Here is a 14,318-nt window from a genome sequence, read left to right on the forward strand (position 1 = left end):
CCCACCCTTCTCAAATGTACTATAAGGTAACTATTTATTCTTAAACAAAAGGGTATGTGTTTTCTCCAACTTAATCACATATTACCTCAAATATTCTGGAGTCTGCTTTTAATTTCACCAAACCCTTCTTTCTCATTAAAAGAATAAAGCTATACCAGCCTTCATTAGTTTATATAATAATGACATATTTAAAAAAACATTTTTTTAAATTGGAGTAACATGGACTCTAGAGGTACAGAAACTGAGGCTCAGTAAGTAAAAGTGACTTGACATGACTTCCAGCCTAGGGGTGTAATTCTAATTAGGTATCCTCTAAATTCAATTCTTTTCAACGCTATGCCTTCCAAGAAATTACTTCCATGCACTGAACTGATGAAAAATTGTTACACTGTAGTGACACTTTTCCCTCTATTCTTAAGATTTACTATTCAACTCTATCCACCCTGTTAAAAATCACTTTTAAAACAGAAAGTGAGAGGCAAGAAGCAAAGACTTGGAGGCAGGAATTCAAGGACATGGCTTTGCCACCACAAGCTGCTGATTATGCCACTGCAGTTTCTTAAAAATTAAGTTGCTTAATCTGTCAGGTGCTCAGCAAAAATTTAGTGAATGCTTAGTAGGTGAACAGCACAATGCAAATCTTGATATATGAAAATAATTAATTTCCTAAAATAGTTTTGAAGATCACTGGGCAGGATCTACCAATTTTCTAATTCTTTGTATTGCCAACTCTTTTATTGTTAGTAGTCACAAAGCTCATAAGGCTGCTTGGATTACAATTGTATACAGACACACATAAATACAAATACACAAGTATAATGTTGTCTCCATACATTCTCCCTCCCCTCATTTGGCATGGCTAGTACCTTATCCTTCAAAATTCCCAGAGAAGACAATATAAAATCATTATTCTGCTCAAAAAGAAGTGACCATCAACTGCACAACAGTTATATATTTTAAGTATAAATATCAGTTATTTCTTAGTGCTTTCAATCCAACATGTGTTACATTTTTCCAAAATCTTCCTAGAAAACAACATGGTGGTAAAATCTTCACATAATTTACCTGATATCCTGGCATGAAGATTCTGCTTCATAGAAATACTCTCAGGCTCAGAAAGGGACTGGAGAATTGTCAAGGCTGACCTTCGGAGTGCATTATCAAAAATAGTTAGTACTTCACTGGGGAACATGTTGAAATATTCCCCAATTTCCATGTTGGTCTCAAAAAGGGTCATGGCATTAACCAAAACTGAGTAATGAGCATCTTCATTTTTTTCCTTCAAGATTAAAACAATCTCATTCTTATGGTATTCTGAAACATATGACTCAAACACTTGACCAATCAGTGTAACTTGATCTCTATTCATCTTGAATCTAGGTTACTAAAGAAAAAAAAAAAAGATTGTATTATTATACCTTTGATATTCAAGATTTACACACAATTTAACAAACCAGATTGTTTATAAATCATCTTGACTCTGGGTCACACTATAATCACAAAATAATATCTGAATTCAAATCTTAATTAGTTCTGAATGATCTGTTACAGTCATTTAGTTAATGAACTTTGAAAATGAGTGACGTTAAATCTAAGTTAAAGAATTATGTTGGTACTGATTATTCAAACACAAAATGGTCTGATGCATTTCCCATATCTTTTCCCAAAACTTCCTCCTCATTAACCCTACATTAATATATTATAATATACATAATATATGTAAAAGGCCCGCCTTTTCTTTGGCCACATTACACAAACATTTGCTCTTAAGTATAAAATTTTAAACACCAGTCTTTTGGCAAAAGACACTGCCAGTAGAGTTCTTTGCAAGCATCCTGGTTCTAGGTTTTATGCATATAAAGAGCACATGGTTCTCTTTCTCTCCCTCCTTCTCTCTTTAGTTACGCACACAGGCATTCATGTACACTTCTGCTCCACAAATGGGACACACTCCTAATTAGATTGACAGCCAGTTTTAATTTAAATGATTAACAGATTGGCTTTAGAAATTTATATTTGCAGGTGAATTTGTTTCCTTTTTTCTCTTCCTAACTTAGGAAAACTACTGGCTTCAGCAAAAATAGTTGTTAAGAGTTTAAAGAAACTACATAAACTGTGGAAAAAAAGGAAAATTCATCTTTTAATGATAAACAACTAGAATGAAAATAAATGCAACACATACCATTACTTGGCCTATCTCATTCCCCTTGCATTCTTTTTTTAAAGAAAATTGTATCTAGAGAAAAAAAGTACCTACCCTCATTCCGTTATCCTGTACACACTCAGATCACAAATTACATATGTATAAACCCAATTCGATGTCCATTTCCTAATATCTACCATATACGAGGCATTATGCTAGCAAGCGCAAAGCATAGTAAAAGGTGCTTTATGTCCTCAGAGAACCAAAGGACTGATCAAATAAAACAGTGCTCTACCAGTGGTAAAAATGCAACAGGAGTAGGAGCACAAAGGAGAGAGGGATAAATTTAAATGGAGTGACAATCCCAGAGGCAGTACTGGGCAATGAAAAGTAAGAAACTCTCATGTGTTTTGGAAATATAGCAAGCACTGGAGGAGATGTGTACTTTAATTTGACTTATTTCATTTATCCAACATTTACTGTACTAGGTTCTACAAATATGAAGATTAAAGAAGATTGTTATAAAGTTCAGTTTAGCATCTTAAATATGTGTTACACATGCTATTTATTACCAATATTTTGCTTTCTCTGAAAATCTAGTATTCTGGAAGGCGTGAAAGGTGTAAGGAGGGTATACCACAGTTAGGCCAAGAATCCTGACAACTATGGGAGGCCAGAATGATATTGAGAGAGGAATAAATGTATACCCAAGAGAACGAGTGAAAGTCATTATGGCCAATACACTGATAAGTACCTCTTTTGGGTTAGGTAATATACATTCAGCCAAACGTAAAAGCAGAAAAAGCATTTGGGAAGGAACAAACCATACAGTATTTTCACGATGTGGCCTTTGCTAAAAAATAAAAAAAAAGATCTGGACTTCCAACAGTGGCTACAAGAGACTTTCTAAGATTCTATAAATGCATATTAAATTTAGAGCGACAAATCAGCAATTTGAACAGTCTACAGAGGGCAGGAAGACGGCAGCCACAGATTACAAGGTACAAAAAATCAGATAATTTTGTCCCGTTAGAACAGCAATTTATCTGGTTAAATGGACCATCTTTTTTGAAAGTAAACGTCTGTGCAAAGCTGACTAATCAACTGTTTTCTAAGCAGATTGTTAGCCCTATGCACATGCCTACCCAGATAGAGACTGGAGGCACTTAATATTTTGAGAATGGTCATTTCACAGCTTTCAAGTTCCCTTTCCTTTTCCTTATTGAATACTAGGGGTCAAAATAAAGTCGCTTTCTCTATTTTGCCTTCCTGACCAAAGTGAAGAGCCAAAAAGAAAAGACCGGAAGGGCGACTGACCATCCCTGTACCGGCGTCCTCTAGCCGGTGCCTGGTAACCCCGGTAGCCCCGCCCACGCCTTCACCTGCCGGGAACCACGCCCCCTCCGCGAGGGGGCGGGGCCGAGCGACGCGTCCTGAGAGCCGCCCGTTCCCGCCAACCTCTCCCCGCGGGGCGCGCCATTTCCGCGCCTCCTCCCCGCCGGCTTGGCTGCTCACAGGCGCCCGGCAAACGCGGAGCTGACTCGTCCTCGGAGGGATGCTTTCCCAACTTCCATTCCAGTCCACGGGGCCTCTGCACGCAGCCCCTGCCCTGCCGCACCTTGGCAGGTCTCTGGCACTTTCCGGGCAGCTCCTCCGCCTGACCGGTCCCGGACTTGAGCAGTTTTAGAACTAAAGAGACGCAGGCGCGACTTGGGACTAACTGCAGGAGAAAAAAATAAGTGACCCTGAAACGAGGCGGCGGCTGTCACTTACTGGCTGAGACGCAGTGTCAGAAGTCACCGGGGACGCGCTGCTCCGAGGCCGAGGGGCGCGGAGAGCTCCGGCTGGGTTGCGAAGTGGTCACCTGGCCCCAGGGACGCGAGGAGGCTGGTGAGGGCGGGGCGTGCGCGTGCCTGTGGCCGCTCGAGCAGCCGCAGGGGCGCGCAGGCTCCGTCGGGCCTGCCTCGCGCCCGCGACTGGGCCCGGCCTGCGCTCCAGACGGACGCCCGACCGCGCACCGCCTCAGCTTCCCCTCCCGGGCGGCTCTTCCGGGTAGAGGCGCGAGCTAGCGCGCGCCGGGAGCGGCGAGGCTGCGGGTGGAGCAGGGCGAGCTGGGGCGGGGCGAGGAGAGACCGGGGCGGGGCAGAGTGGAGGGGCGGAGCGCGAGGGGGCGGGGACAGAGCGGTCGTCCCCAGGCTGGAAGAGGAGAAAGGGCACATGGGGCGGCTCTTTGAGATCATACAGATTGAGTTTTTGATCTAAGAAGCTTATCTAACAAAGATTCTCTCCTACGTTTTCTGATAGAAGTTTTAGAATTTTAGGTTTTATATTTAGGTCTGTGATCCAGTTAGAGGTAAATTTTGTATGTGGTGCAAGATATGGGTCTTTGGTCATTTTTCTGCATATGGATATCTAATATCATTTGTTCAAAGAGCTTTCCTTTTCCCACTGAACAGCCTTTACACCTATGTTAAAAATCAGATGTCTTTAAAAATCAGTTTGGGTTCTATTCTTAGACTTTCTATTCTGTTCCAGTGATCTATTTGTATGTCTTTACAAAAATACCACTGTTTTGATTCCTGGGGGGTCATAATGAGTCTTGAAATCAGACAGTGTTTGGCCTCCAATTTTGTTCTTTTTCAAACTTGTGTTTTCATATAATTATCTAGATCAGCTTGTCACTTACTATTTAAAAAGCTGGGATTTTGACTGGAGTTACAGTGAATCTGTATATCCATGTGAGAATAATTTACATGTTAACGATATTGAGTCATATGACCCTCGAATGGAAAGTAAGCATTTCCATTTACTTTTGTGTTATTTCTCTCAACAATGTTTTGATCTTTCGTCGATCTGTCCCTAAGTTAAATTTATTCCTAAATCTAGGGATTTGGAGAGAAGATTATAGTTTTTGAGGCTATATGTAAGTGACATTTCAAAATTCCAATTGTTTTTTGCTAGTATATAGAAATATATATATATATATATATTTCTTTTCTTTTTTTTTTTTTTTTGGTCTTTTTCGTGACCGGCACTCAGCCAGTGAGTGCACTGGCCATTCTTATATAGGATCCGAACCCGCGGTGGGAGCGTCGCTGCGCTCCCAGGGCCACACTCTCCCGAGTGCACCACGGGCTCGGCCCGTAATTGATTTTTTTAAAGATTGACCTTGTATCTGCAATTTTGTAAAAACCCCTTATAAGTTCAAGTAGCTTTTTTGTAGATTTCACCAGATTTTCTACATAGTGGGATATGTTGCCTGTGAATAAAGACAGTTTTACTTCCTTTCCATTCTGGATATCTTTTATTTATTTTTCTTGCCTTTTTGCACTGGCTAGAAGCTCCTATGCAATGTTGAATAAAAGTGATAAGACCAGACATCCTTTCCTTGTTTCTAATCTTAGAGGGAAAGCATTCAGTCTTTCTCTCTTATTTATGGATTTTAGTTGAGGGGTTATTTGTAGATGCCCTTTATCAAGATTTTGGAAAGTCAGTTCCTTTCTATTCCTAGTTTGTTGAGAGCTTTTATCAAGATTGGATGTTAGATTTCATCAATGCTTTTTCTGCATCTATTAAAGTGATCATTTTGCTTTTTTTTTTTTTTAGCTTCATACCTGGTATATGGATTGAATTGTGTCCGTCTCCCTCCCCCCAAAAAGATATGTTGAAGTCACAATGCCCAATACCTGTGAATGTGACCTTATTTGGACATAGATCTTTATAGAGGTAATTGAGTTAAAATTAGCTCAGTTTGGGTGGGCCCTAATCCAAAAGGACACATATACACAGGGAGGATGCCATGTGAAGAGACACAGAGAGATGATCAATGGCCGAGGAACACATGAGGTTACTAGAAGCTAGGAGAGGCATGCAATAGATCTTTCCTTAGCAGCTTGTGAAGAAGCCTGGCCCAGTTGATACCTGAATTTTGATTTTCTGACTTCCATAACTGTGAGATGGTAAATAGTACAGTCTTCTAAGCCACTCAGTTTGTGGTACTTTGTTATGGTAGCCCTAGGAAACATATGGTGAATTACACTGATGTTAGAATGGTAAACCAATTTTCCTTTTCTGAAATACTTGTAATCCCCACTTGGTGTGATGTATTATCATTTTTAAATATTGTTGAATTTAATTTGCTAACATTTATTTAGAATTTTTGTATGCATGTTTGGGATAATGGTCTTTTTTTTTTTTGGTAATGTCTGTCGTGTTTGGATATCAGGATAATGTTAGCCTCATGGAATGGGTTGGGAAGTATATCTGTTCTTTTTGTTTTTTCTGGAAGACTTTGTGCTAAATTGGTATTTCTTCCTTAAATATTTGTTAGAATTCCCCAGCAAAGCCACTGTGACCTGGAGTTTTCTTCGTGGGAAGACTTTAGCTACAAACTCAAATTCTTCAGGTTATCTATTTCTTACTGAGTTTTGGTAGTTTGCTTCTCAAGGAATTGGTCCATTTTATCTTTGTTATCAATTTTATGAACATGAAGTTATTTGTAATAATTCCCTTATTATCCTCTTAATGTATATGGGATCAGCAGTGATGCCCTCTATTTCATTGTTACACAGGCCACTCATCTCTTGGCTGAGGCCTCTCGAAATTGGTACCAAACTCACAGGTCTGGCTGCCAGCCCCTAGACAAAATAAACAACCCAAAAGTCAAATGTTGGTGAAAATGGAAGTCAGCTTTTATTCAGTAATACCAGCAACCTGAGGAGAGATGTTCGGTTCACTCATCTCTCCAGTAAACCTGAAGGAGAATGGCCAGGCTATAGCCATCTCAAAGACTCAGGTTTACTGAGGGGTTTTCAAAGAAGCATTGAAGGAATGGAATGTGGGAAAATGAAAAGCAGGATAGAGGGGCATGTGAGCAGCGAGAGGCTTCATGCATGGTCTCAGGTGCAAAGTCTCACCAAAACTCCATCTGGTTTCTGCTCTTATCCTTGCTGTCACCTATGGTCCTTCAGGAGGAGTGGAATCAGCATAGTTTTACTGGTGTCTTCCTGGGTTTCCCAGTGTTTGGATGGTACATACAAGACTGCAGCTCCACCATGGCTGGAAAACAACTTTATATTCATGTAAATAATGCCGTCTTGCCCCATAACTAAGGTTCAATATATCAAATAACCATAGGAAAAAGAGGAAACTCAGTGAAATGCATGCCAAGAAAAAAAAAACTGTGTCTTCTTAAAATTTGCCTACAGCCCATGTAGTTTTAGGTCCCAACATGGCTTCAGTCCTGCTCACTCCAGCAATTCCTGATATTGTTTTTTTTTTTTTTTGGTAATTGCCTTAGGGCTGCTATAACAAAACACCATAGACTATGTGGCCCAAAAAACAGAAATTTATTTTCTCATTTTTCCAGATGCTGGGAAGTCCAGGATCAAAATGCCAGCAGATTCTGGTGAGATCCTGGTCACCTTCTCACATCAGAGAGAGAGCGAGCTCTCTGCTGTCTCTTCTTATAAAGACACTAATACTATCATATCAGGGCCCCACCCTTATGACCTCATTTAACCTTAATTACCTCCTTACAGGCTCTATCTCTAAATACAGTCACATTGGGAGTAAGTGCTTCAACATCTGAATGGATGGGGGCACAATTCAGTCCATAGCAGTGGTGATATCCATTCCTGTCCCCCAGCTACAAAGGAATTCCACCAGTGCCCGCTCCTGCATATTTAATTTGGGGAACTGTAGTAGATAGGGGGATTGGGTCTGAACAGATGGAGGGAGGGTGGCTTTCTCTGGATTCTCCGTTTTCTCTGTGATTATCTGATGGTGTTCCTGGAGGAAAGACCTGCGTGAGGGTGAAAACCTTTTTACGGCTGAGACACCTAGAGACATCATGCTCCCACATTTTATGCTCCCACATTAGCCCCGCACCTGGTGTTTAGCAGTTCACTAAAAATTTCTAGTTTAATCTTCCTACTACCTCACGTGCAATGTCTAATATGCTTATTAATCATATTCAGTGTATTTTTATAATCTCAATCATTGTAGTTTTCATCTCTAGAATTTAGATTTGGGTCTTTTAAAAAACATTTTCTATCATGTCTCTACTTAACATGTTCTACCACTTAATCTTTCATATTGTTAATTATGTAGTTTTGAATCATTTGTTTTATTTCTGTAAATTCTTAGTTGTATAGTTTCAAACTATTTACAGTATTTTTGTCATTCTTAGTTCATATTTGTCCTACTACCATTTTGTATTTCTTCATTTTATTCTATTTTATCTCACAATTTTCATTCTACTAAAATGTGAATGGGAATTTTTGTTGCTAAAACAATGCCTTTCATACTGAATAATGTTTAATTGTTGTCATATCACTAGAATAGTTGTTTTTATGACATTTTACTCTTTTTTTAAAGCTTCTAAAACTTTCAGTTTATTGCATATCCCACTACTCTCCTCCTCTGTTCACTCTAATCCAGCAACAGTGCTGTTCCTCAGGCAGTACTGGTTCTCTCCTGCCTTAGCACTTTGCATTTGCTGTTACTCCTGCCAGGGATGCTCATCCCCCAGATATCTACATGATTACTCCCTCATAGTCTATCCACAACCCCACTCCCTACCTTTCCTCCCTTGTTTTATTTTTCTCCATTGTACTTATCCCCACCACAATCTAACAATACACATCTGTGCTTTGTACTTATTTTAATCTATCATGTGCACACATTTTATCTTTATATATATGGATATATATATCCATATCCTCCCACAACAATGTAAGCTCCACTGGGCAGGGGTTTTTGTCTTTTTTTTCACTGGTATATCCCTAGTCTTAAAACAGTACATGGCACATGGCAGGTGTGCAATAAATGTTGAAAAATATTACTATTTTTCCCTGATTTTAATTTTTAAATTTTCTTCTCCTTTTAACTTCTTATCATTAGTTTTCATTGGGAGAATAGTTCATGAGGTTCATAGGATCTCTTTTTGATGTTTCCTGCTTAGGGAACTCAAACCATGCTCTCTAATAGATGCCACGCCCCTCCTCGGAAAAGAATTGGCCTCATTAAACTTAGGCAGTGTTAGGAGGACCATTACTGAATTCACAGATTCATTCTGTCTAGATTTGACTTTCTAACAAAGGTATTTAATATGCCTTAATGTTTACATACTTCCTTTCAGGGGGCCCATTTATTATTTTAGTGCCTGCTGTCAATTAAACAAATGAAATAAATATTTGTCTCTGAAGATTTCAGTGCCAGGGTAGGCAATGGAGTTGCTAAATGCTTCATAGAGACAGCATGAATTGGAAGCATTCCAATGGACTGTTTTCAATGAATCAAAGACAAAATTTCAGGCTCTAACGTTTGATAACTGATATTTTGAAGAGCAAGTCATAGGACAGCCTTAGAGAAAGTTTTTTTGTACTCTGAAGCAACAGTCTTCACTCCCATGTGGTGTGAAAAAGGAATCTTTGTGATGCAGACAAAATTATTAAACTTTATATTTATTCTATTTTTGAACCTAAAAATAACATTTTTAGGGATTTATTGAAAAAATTGACACTGGATCCTTATTATGTTCTCGAGGTCTCCTAAGGGGAGAGTGTGAGGTCTACAGCTGGTGAGTTGAAGAGAGACAACACTAGTCAATTTCTTTATTTTCTGCTATAAATATTTTGCAGATTGCATATACTCCTTTTAATTCACCCTACATATTGTGTATTTATAAATTTAATTAACATTGAAGAAACTAGACTACATCACCCAAAGAGTCCTTGAAGTGTTAATGCCATCACCATAGGGATGGTTTCTTTTTCTTACTCTAAAATTTTCTATATAATGTATATATTAGTTTAATAATATATGAATCCATAACTTCTATGAGGTTGTGTGCTCACAAATGTTTTACTATGGCTGTGTGATTTAAAACAAAAAAAGCAGGGAAAAAACCACACACACACACAAAAAAATGAAAAAACAGGGCTGGCTGGTTTGCTTACTTGGGAGTGTGGTTCTGATAATACCAAGGTCAAGGGTTCTGATCCCTGTACCAGCCAGCTGCCAAGAGAAAAAAAGAAAAACAAAAAACAAAAAAAAAATCCACACCCCCACACACGAACATTGCTTTAAGGACTAGGGTGAAAAATTTATAGAAAGGGTAACCTCTTCTTATTTTCTTCCATCTTTGTAGTAGGACCATGTGCATCAAACCCTCCTTGGGGGTACTTTATTAATAGACTGATTCCTTGGCTCATCTGAGACTCAGAACAATAATCTCTGGAGGTGGTTCCCTGAAGTCAGTGTTTTAAACAATTAGCTTAAGTGACTCATGTACACCAAAATTTAAAAACCATTACTTTAGATGGTATTTAAATAATTAGTTATTTCCCCTCAATATTAACTCAACATAATTCCTGAGCTCATTGGTACCTATATTGGTGAAATTAAGGTACAGTATTACAAAGAAACTAAAATGAAGGCAGCTACCTGAAAATCTTTTTGAATATCCCCAATTTCCCTGGAAATTACCTCATAATCACCTATAAAAAGTTGTTGACAGAAAAAAAGACACTCTATTTGTCATATGTTTGGGCATTTGTTTTAGCATCTAGTTTACCTAAACTACTGGGAATTTAAGACACCTGGCTAAGTCAGCAAGACAAGATACAAAATTGAATTTGGAGGAGAGTATTCATGACTATTTATACTTGTTTGCTACAAAGTTTTCTTTCTGAAAGTTACCTTTTTCTACTCAGTTTAGTTGGAATTTGGTGGCCTCACAGCTCCAAGGCCTACATGTTATAGGTGCAGCTACATGATCAAACTCAACTTTTTTCATGCCCAGTTCTAAATTCTTGGTGAGAATGAGATTTGTCCAGTGAGCTCTCTGTGATCTTTGGTCTAATTAGCTACAGCCAAGATGGCCAGGTCATATAGTTAAACATGACTACAAGGGCCAGTTCTGTGGATCAAGGAGTGTTGTTGGTGGTGGGGGGGGATGGGTCTTTAGAAAAAGCAAAGGTGTTATTGATTAATCAGCTGGGCACAGATCCCTGTTAACTCCTACGAGCCCCCAAATGCCTTTAATTTTAGTCTACATACCCACCAACTTACCCACCATACGCTGGGACCTGGAATACCTATTAACTCATTTAATGTCTAAAACTGAGTCATGTTACCTTTTAATGAGGCTAACCTGGGCCAATCTACTTAATAATGAATCATGCCCATCCCTTCTTAGCCCCTGCACTCCTGATCCCTCATGATCTACCATTCTTTTTCTTTTTTCCATAGTACTTATCACTTTTTAACATTCCATGTATTTACTGTGTTTATTGTCTATCTCCTCCGCTTCTAGTCTAAGTTCCATGAGAGGGATATTTGTATTTTGTTCGATGACATATTTATCCCAACCACCTTAAGTAAAGTCTGGCACTCAATAAGTATTTGTTAAATAAATTAGTAGTTGTACTATAAGTTCTATGGCTATCCTAGGAAGGAATGTGTAATTCAGTGCAAGTGCATGGAGAAAGCATTCACAGAGGACAAGAGAGTTCAGTTGTTGGCAACAGAAGGGTATTTCAGACAACAGCCCAAAAAACTCAGAGATAAGAAGGATAAATGTCCTTGGTAATATAAAAGGCAGAAACTCTATCTCTGACTGTACATTCCAAGCATCTTCTGTTCAGATACTGCGACATAAACATATGCTCAGATACCAGATAGCAGAACATTCATATAGAAAATGGCATGAAGAAAAAAGCAAAGGGAATGAATCTTTAAATCATTTGTAAATATAGCAATTTATAACTTAAAATAAAATTTATTCAGAAAACAATGTAGAGTCGCTGGTATAGTACTCTGCTACATAGTCTTTTCTAAAAAATTGTGATAAAACATACATAAAATTTACCATTTTAATCATTTTTAAGTATACAATTCAGTGGCATTACGTTCATTGACAATGTTGTGCAAACATCACCACTATCCATCTTTAGAACTTTTTATCATTCCAAACAGAAACTCTGTACCCATTAAACAACTCCCCTGTACTCCCTTTCCCGGCCCCTGGTAACCTGTATTCTACTTTCTGTCTTTACATATTTGCCTATTCTAGGTACCTAACATTAAGTGGAATCATATATTTGTCCTTTTGTCTGTCTTGTTTCACTTAGCATAACGTTTTTGAGGTTTATATATCAATTTCATTCCTTTTTAAGACTGAATAATATTCCTTTGTATTCATCTATTGACAGACATCTGGGTTGTTTCCACTGTTTGGCTATTGTGAATAATGCTGCTAGGGCCATTGGTGTACAAGAATCATTTCAAGATCTCTGCTTTCAATTCTGCCTTTGAACATATACCTAGAAGTGGAATTGCTGGATCATACGGTAATTCTGTTTAGCTTTTTGAAGAACTTCCAAACTGTTTTCACAATGACTTTGCCATTTAACATTCCTACCAGCAATGTGCAAGGGCTTGTTTCTCCACATCCTTGACAAAACTTATTTTCCATTTTTTAAAAATAAAAGTCATCCTAATGGATGTGAAGTGGCATCATCTCATTGTTGTTTTGACTTATACTTCCCTAAAACTAGTGTTATTGACCATATTTTCATGAACCTATTGGCCATTTGTATATCTTTTTTGGAGAAATGTCTATTTAAGTCATTTGCCCATTTCTGAATAGGGTTGTTTTTTTGTTGTTGTTGAGTTTTAGGAATTGTTTATATATTCTGGATATTAATCCCTTATAAGATATATGACTTACAAATATTTTCTCCCATTTTGTGGGTTGTGTTTTCCATTGATAGTGTCCTTTAATGCACAAGTTTATTTATTTTTTCAAATCCTTGATGTTATTTTTTTTAAATTTTATTTTGTCGATATACAATGTGGTTGATTACTGTGTCACATTACTAAAAGCTCCCTCCCACCTCCCTCTCCCCCTCCCACCCAACAATGTCCTTTCTGTATGCTTGTCATAATGCACAAGTTTAATTTTTTATGAAGTCCAATTTATCTATTTTTTTTGTTGCCTGTGCTTTTAGTGTCATATCCAAGTCCAATGCATGAGGGTGTTACCTCATGTTTTCTAAGAATTTTATAGTTTTAGCTCTTATGTTCAGGTCTTTGATCCATTTTGAGTTAATTTTTATATATAGTGTAAAGTAAGCATCCAACTTCATTCTTTTGCATGTGAATATCCAGGTATCCCAGTATCATTTGTTGAAAAGACTGCCCTTTCCCAATTGAATGATCTCATCATGCATGTCAAAAATCATTTCACAATGATTTATGTGAGGGTTTATTTCTGGGTTCTCTATCTCTATTTTGGCTGCTAATAAAAGTAAATTAAAATTATATTGTTAAAATTCAATATACATTCATATATTACCAAGGTGGTTAATATATGGTAATCTTCCAAAACGAAATTAATATGGATACCCTTTATGATGGTGGTGTCATGTGACAGAGAATGTTAAAACGTTTGTGATAACATGAAATGAAAAATTATGCATGTCATTTTCAAAGAATGTCTATTCCAAATTATGCTGTTGATCTTGTTTGTGAGAAAGAATATGTTTTCCATTTTATATATGAAAATAAATTAATATTTAAGAGACTGCCTAAGGATAGCTATGGGCTATGGGCCCAAAGCAAGATGCTGTTCTCAAAATATTTTCATATGCTTTTATCATTAACACATTTTTGGTTTGTGATATATTTCTAAATATCTAATTTGTATTGCTTTTTGACAAACTTTTGCATAGGGTTCCTGTGTACATGAATTAAGAATTTCTAACCATGTTATATTTAAAATTTTTCCTTCTCCACCCCTTAGTCCACATTAATACTTTCTACAACATAACAAAAGATACAGCAAAACAAACCAATCATGGTTCAGCTGTTCAAGAAGCCCTCCTGCTCTAGCTCCGGAATAGAGTGCCGTATATGCAAAGAAAGTATTGTTTACAGTTCTCTCCTTAGGACCCATCTCTTCACCCCAGAGTTCAAATAAAAGTATTTGAGGGAAAGCCACAAGTTAGAAACTTAATGTTTGATGACGGTGAAGTCGTAGGTAAATATTTTAAGATTCATTTAACAACAGGTTTTAATAATGCCTACATATAATTGGTTATGAAGGACGTGATAGAATGAGATAAGAAAGAAACATCTTGACCTTCGTGTAATAATCATTTGGCCATCA

The 14,318-nt window shown here is 37.7% G+C and overlaps 1 protein-coding gene across 3 annotated transcripts in view; it reads right to left on the bottom strand.

The window, feature by feature from the left end:
* The window catches only part of MCM9 (minichromosome maintenance 9 homologous recombination repair factor), a 91,593-nt gene extending 87,508 nt beyond the window's left edge, over positions 1-4,085 (bottom strand). For 2 of the 3 annotated variants that reach the window (XM_063096372.1, XM_063096371.1), the window contains exons 1-2: positions 3,917-4,085; positions 1,066-1,384 (exon numbers count right to left, since the gene is read on the bottom strand). In XM_063096372.1, coding sequence (XP_062952442.1) covers positions 1,066-1,369 — 304 coding nt within the window. In that variant the 5' untranslated portion in view covers positions 1,370-1,384; positions 3,917-4,085. Of the gene's footprint in view, positions 1-1,065; positions 1,385-3,916 lie in introns of those variants that run through there. The other variant, XM_063096373.1, reaches the window with a different exon arrangement.
* Positions 4,086-14,318: the final 10,233 nt, after the last annotated feature.

The sequence above is a fragment of the Cynocephalus volans genome, chromosome 5 (assembly GCF_027409185.1).
Source record: "Cynocephalus volans isolate mCynVol1 chromosome 5, mCynVol1.pri, whole genome shotgun sequence".
Lineage (NCBI taxonomy): Eukaryota > Metazoa > Chordata > Mammalia > Dermoptera > Cynocephalidae > Cynocephalus > Cynocephalus volans.